At 48.3% G+C, this 17751-nt stretch overlaps 1 protein-coding gene across 1 annotated transcript in view; it reads right to left on the minus strand.

The window, feature by feature from the left end:
- Positions 1–17751, minus strand: part of Card11 (caspase recruitment domain family member 11) — a gene marked incomplete at its 5' end in the record, with an annotated part of 57634 nt that overhangs the window by 23860 nt on the left and 16023 nt on the right. Inside the window, 7 exons of the mRNA XM_029477657.1 lie at positions 1525–1701; positions 3903–4100; positions 5388–5513; positions 7101–7253; positions 8910–9089; positions 12842–13167; positions 14665–14802. Of these exons, the coding sequence (XP_029333517.1) occupies positions 1525–1701; positions 3903–4100; positions 5388–5513; positions 7101–7253; positions 8910–9089; positions 12842–13167; positions 14665–14802 (1298 nt within the window). The remainder of the gene's footprint in view (positions 1–1524; positions 1702–3902; positions 4101–5387; positions 5514–7100; positions 7254–8909; positions 9090–12841; positions 13168–14664; positions 14803–17751) is intronic.

Below are 17751 nucleotides of genomic sequence, written 5' to 3' on the forward strand. Positions count from 1 at the left end.
TCCATCCATCCACCCATGTAACTATCCACATAACTACCCATTCATTCACAGATCCAGTCACCATCCATCATCCATCCATCCACCCATGTAAGTATCCACATAACTACCCATTCATTCACAGATGCAGCCACCATCCCTCCATCCATCCATCCACCCATGTAACCATCCACATAACTACCCATTCATTCACAGATCCAGCCACCATCCATCATCCATCCATCCACCCATGTAAGTATCCACATAACTACCCATTCATTCACAGATGCAGCCACCATCCATCCATCCATCCATCCACCCATGTAACATCCACATAACTACCCATTCATTCACAGATCCAGCCACCATCCATCATCCATCCATCCATCCATCCATCCACCCACTCATTCATTCACCATCCTATCTACCTATTAATTTACCATTTACCCATTTATCAACGCAACATCAATCCATGAAATCACTCATTAAACCATCCATCCATCCATCCTTCTGTCCATTTATCCATTTATCACCCATCCACCAATCTATTTCCAATCATGTAACCATTCATTCATCCATGTAGCCATTTATCATCAATCCTTTTATCCATTAATCCATCTACTTTCCCATCAATCTATCATCTGTTTACCCATCATCCATTACCCATCCATGTAACAATCTATCTTTCCATTCACACATCCACTATCATCCATTCCTCATCCATCCATCCATCCATCCATCCATCCATCCATTCATCCATCCATCCATTTCCCATCCATGTAATTATCCATCCATTCATACATTCATACTTGTCCATCCATTCATATATCCACTTATTATCCATTTATCCACTCAACAGTCCATTGACCCAACCACCCACCAATCTACCATCTATCCGTGTAACTATCCAACCACCATCTTCCCATCTATCCATTCAGTTATCAATCCCATCTATCATGTAGTCATTCAGTTATCAATCCATCAATCCACCCCTAACTCATCCATCAGTCAACCATTCATTCTTGTTACCACCCATTCATCTACCCAGCCCTCCATCATCCACCATTCTATCCAGGCATTATTAATCCATCAGTTCATCCATCTATCAATCCATCCATGTAACTAGCCATTCATCAATCATCTACTCATCCTCCCAACCATCCATCCTTCCATCCTCCTACCTACCCAAATTTCCATGCATGCATGCATTTATCCATTGGTGTAACCACCCATCCATCCTCCCATTTACCCACCCATCGACTCATGAACTCCCTCAGAACCAGCCACATGTCCTGAATCTCCCTGGGTAGCAACCAAAGTGACAGTGCTGTACTGTGAGCTCCCAACATGGGGCCTGGGAATGGAATCTGAAGACGATTCTCTTAATGCATGCTCTTGCTTTCCAAACAAATGAATACCTGCAAGCAAGCATGACTTATGTCTAGGACTGTAACAGGTCATGTCATACCCAAGCAGAGTCAGGTGCTACCTCACACCTGCATGGGGCTCCCCTGCCACCATCTGCCTCCCACCTGTGCCCCCGGATACCTGGATACCCTTTAGGTTCATCCGGCGCCGGGGCGGGTGGTAAGGCAGAAAGTACTTGCTGTCTTCGGGAGACTCTTCTGAGGTTGAAGAATCATCAGCTTCCTGGCCATTGGTCCTGGGGCTGGTGTCTCCAAGGTTCTGTGAGATGATGGTGGCTGGAAGGTGTCTAGGCAGACTCTAGACAAGAGGGATGAGCATGAGGGAAGGTTGGTAGTACACATAAGGCAAGCTGGCTGATGGTGTGATGTTTTCCCCCTTGGGTACCCAAGTGTGACACTCAGCCTGGGCTGATCTTTTCTGACTCCCTGAATACCCACCTGGATGTCATGGCTCATCAACACACCTTGACATGGGTCTGTTTCTTCTCCCTATCTCTCATGCTTTCCAGTCCAACAGACATCTGGGACCATCACTTGCTAGTCACCTGCTGGCTGGCTGCCTCTTGGTCTTGGCTCATACCATCTCCAGGGTTAGACTACCATCTGTGCTGCTCCTGCCCCAATATGGGTGAGGGGACTCTAGCTTCATAAAGACATCTAGAGGTTACTCATGGAAGAGTTTTGTGTCTAGTGCTGGGCTTACTGTAGAGGAGCTCATGTGTGGGGCTCACGCAAATTACAAACTGTACCATTCTGAGGATGAAATCACAGCCCTGGAACTCCTGAGCTCTGCTACAGGGGTCAGGGAAGGTCTTCCTGAGAAAGAGGCACATTGGCAAGACTGGAGGCTGAGTTGGTCTATGTGGCCAGAAGAAGTCTGACTAGGGGACTTCCAGGTGGGGCCCATGGCTTCCAGAACTTCGCAAGCAAGGGGTCTTTCTGGAACCCCAAAGAGAAGGCTTCCTTCATGGGTTTCATGATGCCCTTGAATTTGAAATATACACCACAGTTCAGACACCACAACTTTGCCTGTGTCTAACTGCCAAGTCTATATTCTATTTCTTTGAAAATGAGGATTTAATTGCATGGCACTTTCTATCATGGTTGTTCTATGTGCTCTCTCTCTGTCTCTCTGTCTCTGCCTCTCTCTTTCTCTCCAAACCTGGAACTCACCCAATAGTACAGTCTGGCTGGGCAGCAAGCCCCAGGGTCTGTGTGTCTCTACCTCCTCGGCACTGGGACTACAGACACCCACCACCATGCGTGCCCATCCCCCACTTTTAAACACATCTGGAGATTGAACTCAGTTTCTCACGCCTGCCTGGTAAACTCTTGACCCATCTTATACTGTCGTATTTTTATGCAGTCTCTGCCCAGGACAGAGTTTGGTAGATCCTCAGTTATAGCAATCACATGTCACCTGTAGGGATGGCAGCAGTGTTCCTTCATATCTAGGTGTCAAGGGGGCTCCTGGGAGACATAGACTTACTTGCCTCTCTGTCTACTAATGAGTGTTCACCCATGGGCACCAGTGACTTTAACAAGCACAGGATATCTTAATCCTGGTGTCCTTCCACATTGTCATAGAGTGCCGAGGGGAGGCTTGCTGCTGGCTGTGATCCACTGAGAGGCAGAGAAAGTTAGGAAAGTGATCTGAGTCACTCAGCCAGGCAGGGGCCACCCTGGAATGTCACTGAAACGCCTAACTTTAAGGTTGCTAGTGTTGTCCTCCTTGGTACTGTGTCCCAGGGTCCCAGGGATGGGACTAAGGCCATCAGGCTTGGGGGCAAGCACCTTTATCCACCCAGCCATCTCAGAGGCCTGGGCACACGTGCACAAACACACAGACACACAGAGACACTCACACAGACAGACACAAACACAGATACACAGACATACACACACAGACACACACACAGAGACACATACACACATACACACAGGCATACACAGACACACACACAAACACACAGACATACATACAGACATACACTCAGACATACACGAATACTTACATACACACATAGACACATAGACACACATAGACATACACATAGACACACACAGACACACAGAAACACACAGACACACACAAGCACACAGACACACATACAGATATACTCACAGACATATACAGACACACACAGACCTACACACAGACACACATACAGACATACACACAGACATATACAGACACACACAGACCTACACACAGACACACATACGGATACACACATACACACACATAGACACACACAGATATACAAACACACAGACACACACAAACAACACAGACACACATACAGACATACACACAGACATATACAGACACACACAGACCTACACACACACACACACACACACACACACACACACACACAGTAGTAGGGGCAGGGGACACAATGATGACCGTGTAAGCTGGGGTTGCTCTGGTCAGCCAGCAGCAGGGTTTGGGGGTCACCTGGCCATGGGTATGGGGACATGGCTAGCTAAGCCTACCTGGTCGAGGCTGCCGTTGTCCTTGGACAGGCGCCGGAGCTTGCTCTCCAGGTTGACAATACAGGCCTCCCTCCGGACCATCTCAATACGCATCTCATCGTTCTTCTCCTCCAGCTCTCGGATCTGCTTCCGGTACTTGTCCTTCTCGATTAAGCACTGTGAGTACTGTGTCTGTGCCTCATCTCGGGAGTGGAAGGCCTGCCAAGGAAGAGCTACGTGTTCACCCAAAGCAAACTAAAGTAAAGCAGAGATACGCATCACCTCTAGTTCAGGCATCAGTCAAGGGACCCACTGTATACTACTGCTCTTCTTTCCTCCCGAGATATTGTAGATTGAATCCAGGGCCTTGTATGTACTAGGTGTGTACTCTACCACTGAGTCACACCCCCAGCCCCTCACTGGAGGATTCTAGGCAGGGGCTCTACCACTGAGTCACACCCCAGCCCCTCACTGGGGGATTCTAGGCAGGAGGTCCACCACTGAGCCACGCCCCCTAGCTCCTCACTGGGGGATTCTAGACAGGGGCTCTACCACTGAGCCACGCCCCCAGCCCCTCACTGGGGGATTCTAGGCAGGAGGTCCACCACTGAGCCACACCCCAGCTCCTCACTGGGGGATTCTAGGCAGGGGCTCTACCACTGAGCCACGCCCCCAGCCCCTCACTGGGGGATTCTAGGCAGGAGGTCCACCACTGAGCCACGCCCCCTAGCTCCTCACTGGGGGATTCTAGGCAGGGGCTCTATTACTGAGCCATGTTCCCCAGCCCCTCACTGGGGAATTCTAGGTACACATTCTACTGTTACGCTCTATTTCCAGCTATCTTCTTGCTTTTTATTTGGAGGCAGGGTCTCACTAAGTTGCCCCACTGATGCTCAACTCACTGTTATAGCCTCAGCAGGTCTTGAGCTTATGATCCTCCTGTTTCTGTCTCCTAAACAGAAACAGGCTGAGAAGGGAAGCCTTCACTAGCTCACCCTGCTTGTCTCTGAAGTTTGGGCATCCCAGCCTCTCACTTTTGCATCCTGTAACCCTAACCTGCTCTTGCCATGTGTCAGGGACAGTGTGAAGGGCTGTGTCTTACCCCCATCCCCCAGGGTCTGTACCACACTAATGTAGAAACCAGTCCCATTTTACATATGTGGAGACTGAGCCTTCATGTGGATCCCTTGCCTTGGGCTTACACTTTATGAGTTACAGGATTGGAATTCAGCTTCTGCATTTTACTAAAGAGACCAGCTAAGTACCTTGCTTTGTTTTGGGAGCCACTGGGCTGCAGCTCAGGCCTCCCTGATCCCTTAAGGCCTGTGCATTCTGACCCACTTATCCCGACATGGAATGTATCTCTGAACTGGGGACAGAGACAATGGATTCATGAGGAAGCTCTCTAAGGTTGGGGAGACAGACCACATGGCCAGGGACCACAAGCATGTGCCAAAGCACTGCTGGGCATCCTCACGGTCTGCCACGTCCAGGGTGGCACTGTACCTGGTCCCGCTCCCGCTCCACCTCCTCCAGCTGCAGCATAACTGTGTTCATGCGGTGCTTGTACATTTCGCAGTCCTTCCCCAGGGTTGAACACTTGAGTTCCAGGTCTTCCTTCTCCTCCAGGTACTGTGAGAGAGCAATTCGAGAGAGCAATGAGATTCTGGGTCTTCAAGGGGTTAGGGAGAGTGGCTGTGTGTGTGAGAGAGTGTGTGTGTTCTGCATGAGCATGTATGTGTGGGTATGTGAGTGCATATGTGTGTGTGGTATGTGCAAGTTATTTGTGGTATGTGTGTGGTGTATGCATGTGTGTGGTGTGTGTGTGTGGCATGTGCATGTGTGTGTGGCTATGTATATGTGGTGTGCATGTGTGTGCCTGTGGCTGTGTATGTGTGCGAGTATGTGTGTGTAGTGTGCATGTATGTGTGGCTATGTGTATGTGGTGTGCATGTGTGTCCCTGTGGTTGTGTGTGTGTATGTATGTGTGGCTACATGTATGTGGTGTGCATGTGTGTGTGGTATGTGGCTATGTGTGTGTGTGGTGTGTGGCTACATGTTTGTGTGTGTTTATGTGTATGTGGTATGCATGTGTGTGTGTCTATGAGTGTGTGTGACTGTGTGTGTGTCTACATGTATATGGTGTGCATGTTTGTATGTGGCTATGTGTTTGTGGTGTTCGTGTATGTGTGTGTGGTGTGTGTGTGATGTGTGTGTGATGTGTATACACATGCAAATGGGAATACATGTGGCCATAGGCCAATATTACATTTTTTTCTCTATATTTTTCATCATCTTCTTTTTTTTTTTCTTGAGACAGGGTCTCTCATAGAACCTATAACTCACTGACTACAGCCCTAGGCATCCTCCAGTCTCTGCCTCCCAAATACTAGGATAATGGGGGTGTGTCACCATGCCTGGCTTTTTAAAAAAATTTTTTTATTACATCTTTTCCTCAATTACATTTCCAATGCTATCCCAAAAGTCCCCCATACCCTCACCCCCACTTCCCTACCCACCCATTCCCATTTTTTTTTTTTTGGCCCTGGCGTTCCCCTGTACTGGGGCATATAAAGTTTGCATGTCCAATGGGCCTCTCTTTCCAGTGATGGCCGACTAGGCCATCTTTTGATACATATGCAGCTAGAGTCAAGAGCTCCGGGGTACTGGTTAGTTCATAATGTTGTTCCACCCATAGGGTTGCAGATCCCTTCAGCTCCTTGGGTACTTTCTCCAGCTCCTCCATTGGGGGCCCTGTGATCCATCCACTAGCTGACTGTGAGCATCCACTTCTGTGTTTGCCAATGCCTGGCTTTTAAAATGGGTCATAGGAATCTAAATCTTTATGCTTGCACTTTACGTCTGAGCTATCTCTGCAGTCCAATGGCTGTTCACTTAGTGGCTACAGTTAGCTCATGCCCTCCCAGATTAGGTGTGTTAATTTGGTTTTGATTGCCAGTTATCTGATCAAAAGGGACTATGGGAAGAAGCTGGCCAATCACCAGTGGATTGTTGATCAATGAACCGTGGAAACACATCCTTGGTGGCTGCTTGGAGTGGCAAGGGGATGGCTGGGACCGCAGTAACACTCCTCATTTACAAACCACAATGGGGCTGGATGCTGGGACAGTACAGGCAATTCAGACTAGAGTATGACACCAGAAACTCCTGTTAAAGGCACTGGCTGGCTGCTGCTCTCCTGACCCATAGCACTCCCACCTTATCCCGCAGCTCCTCCGCCTGACGGACTTCCTCTTGTAGGTTGTAAATTTTGTTGACCAGTTCCTGCCGGTCCTCTAGCGCCTCCTTCCGGTCATGTTCCAGGATGTCCAAGATGGCCTTGTCTGAGTCAGGGAGGCTGCGCTTGCCAGCCTGGTGGGGTTAGGAGCAGAGATCAGTACCGGAGGAAGACAAAGGAGCTAGCCCCGGGCAGCCCCAAGATGGCTGAAGATTTTGTGGCGGAACAGCGGATGCACGAGGGAATTTGTCTTGGGTCTTTCAGCGACTTATTATCATTTGAATTTATTACCTGTAAAGAAGCTGGAAACCCGGAGCCCACTGCTCTGTTCCAGCAGAAGAGAGAAACATCTGTGATTCCTCAAGACACTTCAGAGGGGACAAGAAGGGAAACACCTCTGCATTCCACTTATCCCCCTGAAACACCAACTGAGCAGACTCCGCTAATTTAGAACCAGTCTCTGCTTCAAGAACACTGAGCCCCAGGGCAGTCTTGGGGGTCATTCTAGAAGGACAGAGATGTGTTTTCTTCCCTTGCACATGTATTTGGAACATTAACCCTCAGTGAGTATTAAATCTCTTTCTGTAGCCACCCATTTCTGCGGTGACAAATATGGGAGGTGCTTGAGGTTGGCGCATAGGGAATCACACTCAGTATAGTGTCTGGGGATCTCCAAGTCTCCCTGAATGTTCTTTTCTCCCAGAGCCAGGGCATTGGCGTCCATGTGGACAGTGATTCTCATTTGTCACTTTGCTTTTATAAGTATTATCACCTATATTAAGGGCTGAGGTTAGAATTCAGCGATAGAGACTGCCTAGAATGTTTAAGGCACTGCCATCAGATTGAATTCGGGGCATCAGAAATCTAAATCACATGCTCTACATTGAGCCACGCCCCCAGCCCCTCCCTGGGGGATTCTAGGCAGGGGCTCTACCACTGAGCCACGCCCCAGCCCCTCACTGGGGGATTCTAGGCAGGGGCTCTACCACTGAGCCACACCCCAGCCCCTCACTGGGGGATTCTAGGCAGGGGCTCTACCACTGAGCCACGCCCCAGCCCCTCACTGGGGGATTCTAAGCAGAGGCTCTACCACTGAGCCACGCCCCAGCCCCTCACTGGGGGATTCTAGGCAGGGGCTCCACCACTGAGCCACACCCCAGCCCCTCATTGGGGGATTCTAGGCAGGGGCTCCACCATTGAGCCACGCCCCAGCCCCTCACTGGGGGATTCTAAGCAGAGGCTCTACCACTGAGCCACGCCCCAGCTCCTCACTGGGGGATGCTAGGTAGGTGATTTACCACTGAGCCACACTTCAGTCCCTCAAAGGGACATTCTAGGCAGGGACACTACTACTAATTTACATTTCATCCCTCTTTAAACTTATAAAATTTTATACAGGATCTCACCAGATTGTCCTGGTTGCTCCTGAACACATTTTGCTGTCCTAGGGAGCCCCTAATCTTGCAGTCATCTAACTTCAACCTCTCAAGTGGCTAGTATACAGATATGAACCACTAGGTCTGGCCAAAAATTAAGCAAGTAAACAAGCAAGCAAGCAAACAAACAACAATAACAACAACAAGCCAAACCCCTTGCATATGATGTCAGTCTGTGCCAACAGCATGGTTTGTAGTCATTCTTACTTTATGTTGGGAGGAGGTTCAGTGCTAAGGCTGATGTGCATTGTCTGTGACCCTGTACTAGCGAGCTGGGACTTGGTATTTGTCCTCCTCAGGTACACCCACCTTGCCCCACCTAGCTCTCCCCTATACAAGGGTGGTGCGTCTCACCTGGATGATGGACTGCAGCTCCTGAATTTTTGTCTTCAGCATCTCATTCTCCCGCTCCAGCTCCAGGACCTGCTCCTTCCTGGGCCGGTTCTCGATGTCATTCTTGAGCTTGAGGGACTGATTTCTCTCCAGCTTGCATTCCTCCTCCATCTTGTTCAGTCGGTGTTTGAGCTGGTCGATCTGAAGACAAGCACGCCAGCAGAGGGGTGAGGATGGTTGTCAAGGAATGCTGGGAAGAAGGCTGAGGAGATGGCTCGCTTGGCCAAGTGCTTGCCCTCCGAGCATCGGGACCTCAGTTTGGAGCCCCTGTGACCACATCAAAAACTGGGTGCAGTGGTGTGTGCCTATACCCCGAATGCTGGGAGGGCTCACTGGCCAGCTAGTCCATCTTACTAGGTGAGTTGAAGGCCAGTGAGAGCCTGTCCTCAAAATACAAGGTGAGTGGTGCCTGAGAGAACAAAGATGGCTGAAGTTGTCCTGTGGCTTTTATACTCCTACACACACACACACACACACACACACACACACACACACACACACACTTACATATACATTTCCTGACACATGCAATGCCTCTAATACCTACCCACCCATCCACCCACTCATCTGACTTTCCATCCATCCATCAATCTGTTCACCTGTCCATCCATCCATCCCTCCATCCATCCATCTGTCCATCCGTCCATCCATCCATCTGTCTGTCCATCTGACCATCCATCCATCCATCCATCCATCCATCCATCCATCCATCCATTCATCCACCCACCCACCCACCCATCCATCCCTCCCTCCCTCCCTCCATCCTTCCATCCATCTGTCCATCCATCTGACCATCCATCCATCCATCCATCCACCCATCCATCTATCTGTCCATCCATCCATCATAATTCAGAATAAAGTTCTAAGAAGGAAACTTCTAAGTCTCTGTTACAGACTTGTGTTTCTGACTCCTAAGTAAAACAGCCCAGAGACCCCTTCTCCCTGATCCCTATAAAGAATTGCTATTCAGCATTTTTGAAGCTCAGCCCAAGAAAGTGGTCTCAGGTTGTGTCCAGACTTCCAGTCCCACACATGTGTGAGACTTACTCTGTGAAAGATTTATGGAGTTTTCTCGGCAGTTCTAGGGCACAGATACTGTTACCTTTATCTCTTGTGCAAATGAGAAAAAGAAAAACCAAATAAACAAACAACAAACAAATCAACAAACAACCCACAAACTCCAAGGCCATAGCCAATAAGGCCACAAAGTCAGAAGTGAAAATTTGAATTCTGAAAGATAGAACTTCCCTTTCAAATAAAAGATTTTATTTATTTTATGGATATGAGTGTTTTGTCTGCATGTGTGTCTGCACCACACATGTGCCTGGTGCTTAGGAAGGCTAGAAGAGGGCATAAGATATTCTGGAACTGGAGTTACAGATGGCGTGAGCTGCTATGTGGGTGGACCTTGGTCCTCTGAAAGAGCATCAAGTGCTCTTGACCTCCAAGCCCTCTCTCCAGCCCTCCATTAATTCTGAGGCCAGGTCTCGTTCTGTCACCCAGGCTGGCCTCAGACTTGTTATATAGCCAGTGCTGGCCTTGAACTTGTGATTCTCCTGCCTCATTCTCTCTCATGTTGGGAGTATAAGCATCCACCCTCCAGGCCTGGTTTCGTGCTGAGATGAAGACTCAATCCTCCTGAATTCGCACAGTCTATTTACTGACCGGTCCACTTCATTAAATTGTACGTGACCGGAGTAGAGCTCCCGTTATTTATCCTCATGTCCCCCTGCAGTGCTTAGCATAGTGTCTCACTCATGGCAGGTGCTTAATAAATATCCTGTGAGTCTGCTTTCCACCCTGCAGCCAGAGCAAGCCTCCCGAGAGATAAATCAGCTGTCATTCCCCACCTCGCAATCCGTCAGTGGCTTCCCATCACTGGGAGAATAAATCCCGGAGTTCTCACCATGCTCCTGGTCTGGACCCGCACCATCTCTCCCTCCCTCCCCCTTTTATGCCATTCACTCATTTGGTTCCAGGCTTACTGTTTCTCTAACCATTTAAGAAGATGGAAGGAGCCAAGAGGTCCTGACTTGTTTTGTTTTGTTTTGGTTGTTTTACATTTCTTCCCCTGACTTACTTTCTCAGTCTATTTATTATTAAATGATATTATATTAAATTATATCAAGACAATAATATTTTACTTATCATCACAATATCAATAATAATAAAATTAATAAAATGTGTTAATTGTGAATAACAATGGGTTTCATCCTGACATTTTCGCACATGTACACCCTTTATTAATTTTAAAAATCATATTTACCCTCTTAAGCTCTCTTGCCCCCTTCCACTCTTGCTGATCCCCTTTCTCTTCCAGACTGTTTTCCCCATTTTTGGGGGACCCAGTGAGTTTCACTAGGGTTGCTTTATAGGGATAAAAATGTAGGATTATTGACAGGAATATGGACACTTTACCAATGGCTACACCACTGAAGATGTCTCTCTCTCCTTTAGCAATGAACTGTTTGTAGATTCTTAGGGAGGACTGGGGGAGCATAGGCCCTTCCCCGGTCCATGGCAAGGCATCTATGAGCCAGGCTCATGCATTTAACCACAGCTCCTGGGAGCTCAGGAGTGCCATGGCCAGGTGACATCTGGAAGACAGTGCTCCACTACTCGTCACCTTCCTCTGCTTCCTCTCCTTCCTGTCCCATTTCCCATGGGGTTCCCTGTGCCTTTGGGGGAGCAGTAAACAGCACCTCCTACTCTCTCCTCATTCCTTATCCTCCTTTTTACTTTAGAGAGTCTTGCTCTTATGTAGCATGAGCTGGGTCAGCATGGAGACTTGTAATCCTCCTGCCTCAGCTTCCTGAGTTCTAGGATACAGGTGCAAACATCCATACGTGGCTTTATCTTCTATTCTTGATATCCTACATCTCAAATAGTCAGGTGGATCATCCAAGAGTTCCATGGGCATCTTAGTCTTAAGGTTCAGACACCTGGAACAGAGCTAGGAATATGGTAGCCATCAATAAACCAAAGGAAAGATGAGAGCACAGCAATACAGGCCCATAATTCCAGAATTGATGAGGCTGAGGCAGGAAGGCTGGTGGGTTCAAGGTCAGCCTGGGCTACATAGTGAAAGCCTGTCTCAGAAGAATAAAAACAATCAGATAAACAAAAATTGAAATGAAGAAAACCTTGCACTTTTCTACTTAGGAGGTAAATTCATTTATATGTCAATCATTTGGCTGGTGGTTGCCCCTTGCTAAATATACTGATTGTCTCCTGTGCCAGCAACCATGCTTAGCTCTGTAAATACAGGCTCTTAGGAATTTGCACCTACCCAACAGGTGCTTTCCATTCTTCCATTAAGTTTTGTGAGCATCACAATATGTGGCCCCGAGTCTCACTGGTCCCTTCATACACCCTCAGCCCCGAGTCTCCAATGTCTCCTCTCATCTTTCCTGGAAAAGTGTCTGTGTGCCCATGTCTGTATGTATGCAGAGTGGATCTAGGTCCCCTAACTTCCCATGAGCCCTTGTGCCCATGTCTGTATGTATGCAGGGTGGATCTAGGTCCCCTAACTTCCCATGAGCCTTTGTGCCCATGTCTGTATGTATGCAGAGTGGATCTAGGTCCCCTAACTTCCCATGAGCCTTTGTCCACAAGCCTGTGCATTTGCAGTGTGGATTTAGGCTCATCACCCTCTGACTACCATGCATGTGTCTGCACAAGCGCAGAATGGATCTAGGTGGATGAGTCCAGGTGCATGGTGGAGTTAGTGCCTCCGCAGAGTCTGTATCCTCCACCCTCCACCGCCCGCTTATCTGGGGCACAAAGCTGGGGGAGGGCTGTGTGTTCTATCTGCATGTGCCCCTCTAGGGGCCGGAGCCCCCAGACATTTCTTTTCCCTTCCCTCAGTTCAGCCGGAGCCCAGGCATCCCCACCTCGAGTTGGAGGTCGCGGCTCCTCATCACCGCCATGTTTTTCTCCTCACTGAGCTGGGCGTAGCGCATGGCTAAGTTGTAGTTGTCATCCTTGACCTTGACGAGCTCGTCATTGTAGCTGTCCCGCTCCTCCTTCATCTTGTAATATCGCTCCTGGAAGGTCAGCAGCTCCACCCGTATCAGGCCCAGTTGCTTCTTCTCGTCCTCCAGTTGCCGGGACTTGGCCAGCAGCTCACAGCGCTGAAGGTCCTTGGCTTTCACCTGCTGCTGCAGTTTGATGACCTCGTTCATCAGGAAGTGTGTGAGGCCCTCATGGCCTTCCTCCACTGTGGAGGAAGTGGGTACCCAGTCAGACCTGAGGTGTGGGGCAGTGGCGGAGGCATCTACTCACTCAGACACTCACTGAGATGTTGCCTAATGGACAGGATCTAGGATCGCCCAAGAGGCAAACCTCTGGGCATGCCCGCGAGGAATTGTCTCCATGAGGTTAACTGATACACTCTAACTGTGGGCTGCACCATTCCCTGGACTGAGTGAAAAGGAGAAAGTGAGCGGAGACCAGCATTTGTCTCTTCCTCTCGGTTTCCTGACTGTGGATGTGCTGTGATTGGCTGCCTCACACTCCTGCCACCAGGTCCTCCCCACCATGATGGCTTTGTACCCTCAAAACAAACAAACAAACAAACAAACAAACAAACAAACAAACAAAACCAAAAAACCAAAGCCTTCTTTCTTCCTTAAATTGCTTTTGTATTTTGTCACAGGAACAAGGACATCAACAAATATACCTATCAACATTTCTTTGTTTATTTATTGCAATGTAGTGGATTGAATTATACCACTCTAGTGTTCTGTAACATGTTGGAGATAAAGTTTCACTGCGTTGTCCAGGCTGTTCTTTACCTTGAATTTGCCTACTTAGACTCCCAATTATCTGGGATTATAAGCATGGACTGCCAGGCTGGGAGAGCAGCGTTTACTGAACTCTTAGTTCCCACTAGCCACTGGGATTTTAGGGTGAGCCAAACAGGCCTTCATTGCAGTAGATCTTATTGTGTAGAAAGACAGACAGATGCTTATAAAAATCAAATGATAACATTATAAGTAGACTGTGAGGATTCCACACAGTCTGGATGTGGGGTCATGAGAGTGTGTCACGGGGGTTGGGGCCGAGGTTGAGGTTTGGAGGGACAGGGCAGCAATATTGGAAGGAAAGGGAGGGAAGGAAAGATGGAGGGGAGAGGAATGTCAGAGAGGAACTGGAACATGTTGTATTTAGGGACCTTGTGGTCAAATTGAAGATTTGTGTCTTGGTTCTAAACTGGCAAAGTGACCCCTGGAGAACCGAGAGGCCACCACAGCAGGTCTTGATTGGATAAAGGGATCCTGGGGTTTGACATGAGGTAGAGCATAAACTGACTCAAGGACTCTCGGGAAGGAGGATTCTGAGGATAGAGTAAACTTTTGCCCTGGTTCCAGCCCTGTTTTGAGGGGTGATTAATGATCATCCAGTGCTCTTAGTCTACGCTTCAGTTTGTCCCCATCACCTGTCTTGTGTCATCAGTTAAAATAAATGATGGGCAGCCCAAGAGTTCAGCATGTCACTATCCCTCAGAGACACACATATGCACACACATACACAAGTGCATACACTCACATGCACACACACTGACAAGCGTGTAACACACTTGCATGACACACACACATGCACACACTCACATGTACACACACATGTATGCACACACACATGTGCACACTCACATACACACTCACACACATCCTCCCACTAGGGTTCCCTTGCCCCTGGTAGCAAAGGCACTTACCCACAATGGTGGAGAATCTCCGGGTGGGTTCCTTTCCAGTCACCAGTTTGTAAAGTTCTGGGTAGTAAAACTCCAGGCTCTCCAGGAAGACCACATAGCCCCTTTGTCCCTTGGTGTGAAGAATGTCCAACAATCGGCCTGGGGAGAAGTTCCATCCAGATGGTGAGAATGTGTTTGATTGGATGACAGGCCCTGTGTCTCCTTTTAAACTTATAATCCTTAAGAGCTCCAAGAAGACAGTCTTACCATTTTCTTGTGTGTGTGTGTGTGTGTGTGTGTGCAGATATGTCTTCAGGAGCAAGTACATGTGTGTGGAGGACAGAACACAATCTTAGGTGTTGAGTCTTAGGTATCGTCTTAGTTAAGGTTTCTATTGCTGGGATAAGAACCCTATTCAAAAAAGAAATCTCATTTTTTGAGGTTGTGTATCTGTGTAGTGTGTGTGTGTGTGTTCATTTGAGCACTTATGTGTCATGGTGTATGTATGTAGGTCAGAAGAGAACTCTAAGAATTAGTCCTTGCCTTTCACCTTATTTGAGACAGATTCTCTCGTGCCACTGAAAATTCCAGGCTAGCTGGTCTGTTAGCTGCTGGGATTCTCCTGTATCCATCCCCCATCTCTTTGGAGAAAACTGACTCTCCCTCTCCCAGAAAACACCGACTGCCAATAGCTAGCTAGGGGTGAGATTTCATGAAGAATTCATGAGACCCTCTCTTATCTCGGCTGGATTTTGGTTGGCTTTTTCTTGAGCAGATCTTGTGCATGACAAGTGTGAATTCTGTGTTCAATGGCCCTGTCATATCTGACAAATATGTTTTCCTTCCCCAGACACCCATAACCCCTGGCTTTTATCTTCTTCCTGCTCCCTCTTTCTTTATGATCCTCTTTCTTTATGTATAGATGAGCCTTGTGTGTGTGTGTGCGTGTGTGTATGTGTGTGTGAGATATAAATGTCTCATTTAAAGGGGTTTAAATGATGTTGCCTTTATTATAATGGGGGGTCAATGACTCTCTCAGACACCTTCCTCCTTGATTCAAGACCTTTTGCTGACCTACAGTGTGGCCAGTGAGACTTAGCCCCTCTCTACCTCCCTAGCAATTGGATTAAAATGTGAGCCACCACACCCAAAGTCTCACCCTATTCTCTCATTCTTGAGTTATAGCATGGAGTCTGGACAATGTGAATAAAAGAGTCAGACCCTTGGCAGAGTCCCATGAGTGTTTAATGTGTTAATAAATGCACAGAACCTGTATAGATGGCATTATTGCCAGAGGGAGCCACCAACCAACACTTTCAAAGATTTTCCCAGTCTACCAGTGCTAAACAAACCACGAGGGGGCTGGGATGTATAGCTCAGTGGCAGAGCAAATTTTGCCTTGCATGTGCAAGGTCCTGGGTTTGATTCTCAAGTATTGCAAAAAGACAAAAACCAAACCTCATGAAGCCAGAAACCACCACCACCACCACCACCACCACCACCACCACCACCACCACCACCACCACCACCAAAGCAGGAGCAACCCAAAACAAAGGCACCAGCTCTTCTGTGTTAGAAAAGAGTGGGAGTCTGTGGGATAAAAATCACCTGGCTCCCTGGTATTCAGTGCAGGGAGACACATATTTGCATACTGTGGTTTGAACATGAAATGCCTTCCGAAGGCTTGTGTGTTTGAACACTCGGTCCTCAGCTGGTGGCACTGTTTGGGAAGGTTGTGGCACCTTCAGGAGGCAGAGTCTTGCTGGAGCGGAGTCTGTCATTGGAGGAAGGCCTGGAGGTTTTGCAGCCCCACCCCATTTCCTGCTTATGCTTAGCTTCCTGTGTGTACACACAATATGACCAGCCCTGATGGACTGAGTCACCACAGACTGTGAGCCAAAACAAACCATTCCCTCCCTTACGTTGCCTCTTGCGGGGCATTTGTCATAGCGATGAGAAGGTAAGTAATCCACGCAGAAAGCTGGGGAAGCCTTAGGGAAGGGGCACGGATCTGTCCTTTGGAAGTCTTATACATCGGAGACATCTTTAGGTGGAATTCTTTCTGCAGTTTCTAGCATCTATCATCCTTGCTGTAGTTTGATTCTTTTTGTCCCCCTGAAGGTTTGTGTGTTGGGATCTTGGTCCTTAATTCAAGAGAAGTTATTTGATGGTGGGACCTTTAAGGTGGCCCCTCCTGTCACATGACACAAATAGGAGGTCTTTCACCAGAGCTGAGCGTAAACTAAGCTAAACACACTTTTTCTTCTATATAAACTGTCCTGCCTCAGGTTTTTGTCATATCAACAAATTCAAGGGCTAAGACACTACTGATTTCTCTTACTGTTTATACTTCATGGTCTTTCTTTAAATATTTTCAGATATCACTGCCCTTGAGGCTCCTAACACTCCACCGTTTCCCTAGGACCGAAAGGATCCATTTCATGCATGTCACTCCTGGCTGTTTAGTTTAAGCTGCCTGGAGCACTACATTGAAAAGGATTCCAAGTAGCATCCAAGCTCAGTGGGAAAGCATGCTGTGCTTAATTAAGGCTGGCCTCCATGGATGTAAGACACAATGGAAGCTTGCCGACTGCTTGTTGTCTGTGCAGTGGGATGGGGATTTTCAAACCCTTCCAACTGTGATGCGCAGAAAGAAAAACATTGTGTAGTGTTACCCAGTGGCCAACACAGAGATGAGCACACAAACATGGGTACATGAAAGAACAGAGTCAAGTGGAGCACATCCTGTGAACTGTTAGAAGCCTGTGGGTTTCTTCTTAGAACAGCATAGTTTATAGTGTATTGTGATGGGGATGGAAACCAGGGACTTGTGCATACTAGGAAAACCGTCTACCACTGAGCCACGCCTCAGTTCCTCACTGGGGGATTCTAGGCAGGGGCTCTACCACTGAGCCACGCCTCAGTTCCTCACTGGGGGATTCTAGGCAGGGGCTCTGCCATTGAGCCACACCCCTAGCCCCTTACTGGGGGATTCTAGGCAGGGGCTCTGCCCCTGAGCCACACCCCTAGCCCCTTACTGGGGGATTCTAGGCAGGGGCTCTGCCATTGAGCCACACCCCTAGCCCCTTACTGGGGGATTCTAGGCAG

This window comes from Mus caroli, chromosome 5 (genome assembly GCF_900094665.2).
Source record: "Mus caroli chromosome 5, CAROLI_EIJ_v1.1, whole genome shotgun sequence".
Lineage (NCBI taxonomy): Eukaryota > Metazoa > Chordata > Mammalia > Rodentia > Muridae > Mus > Mus caroli.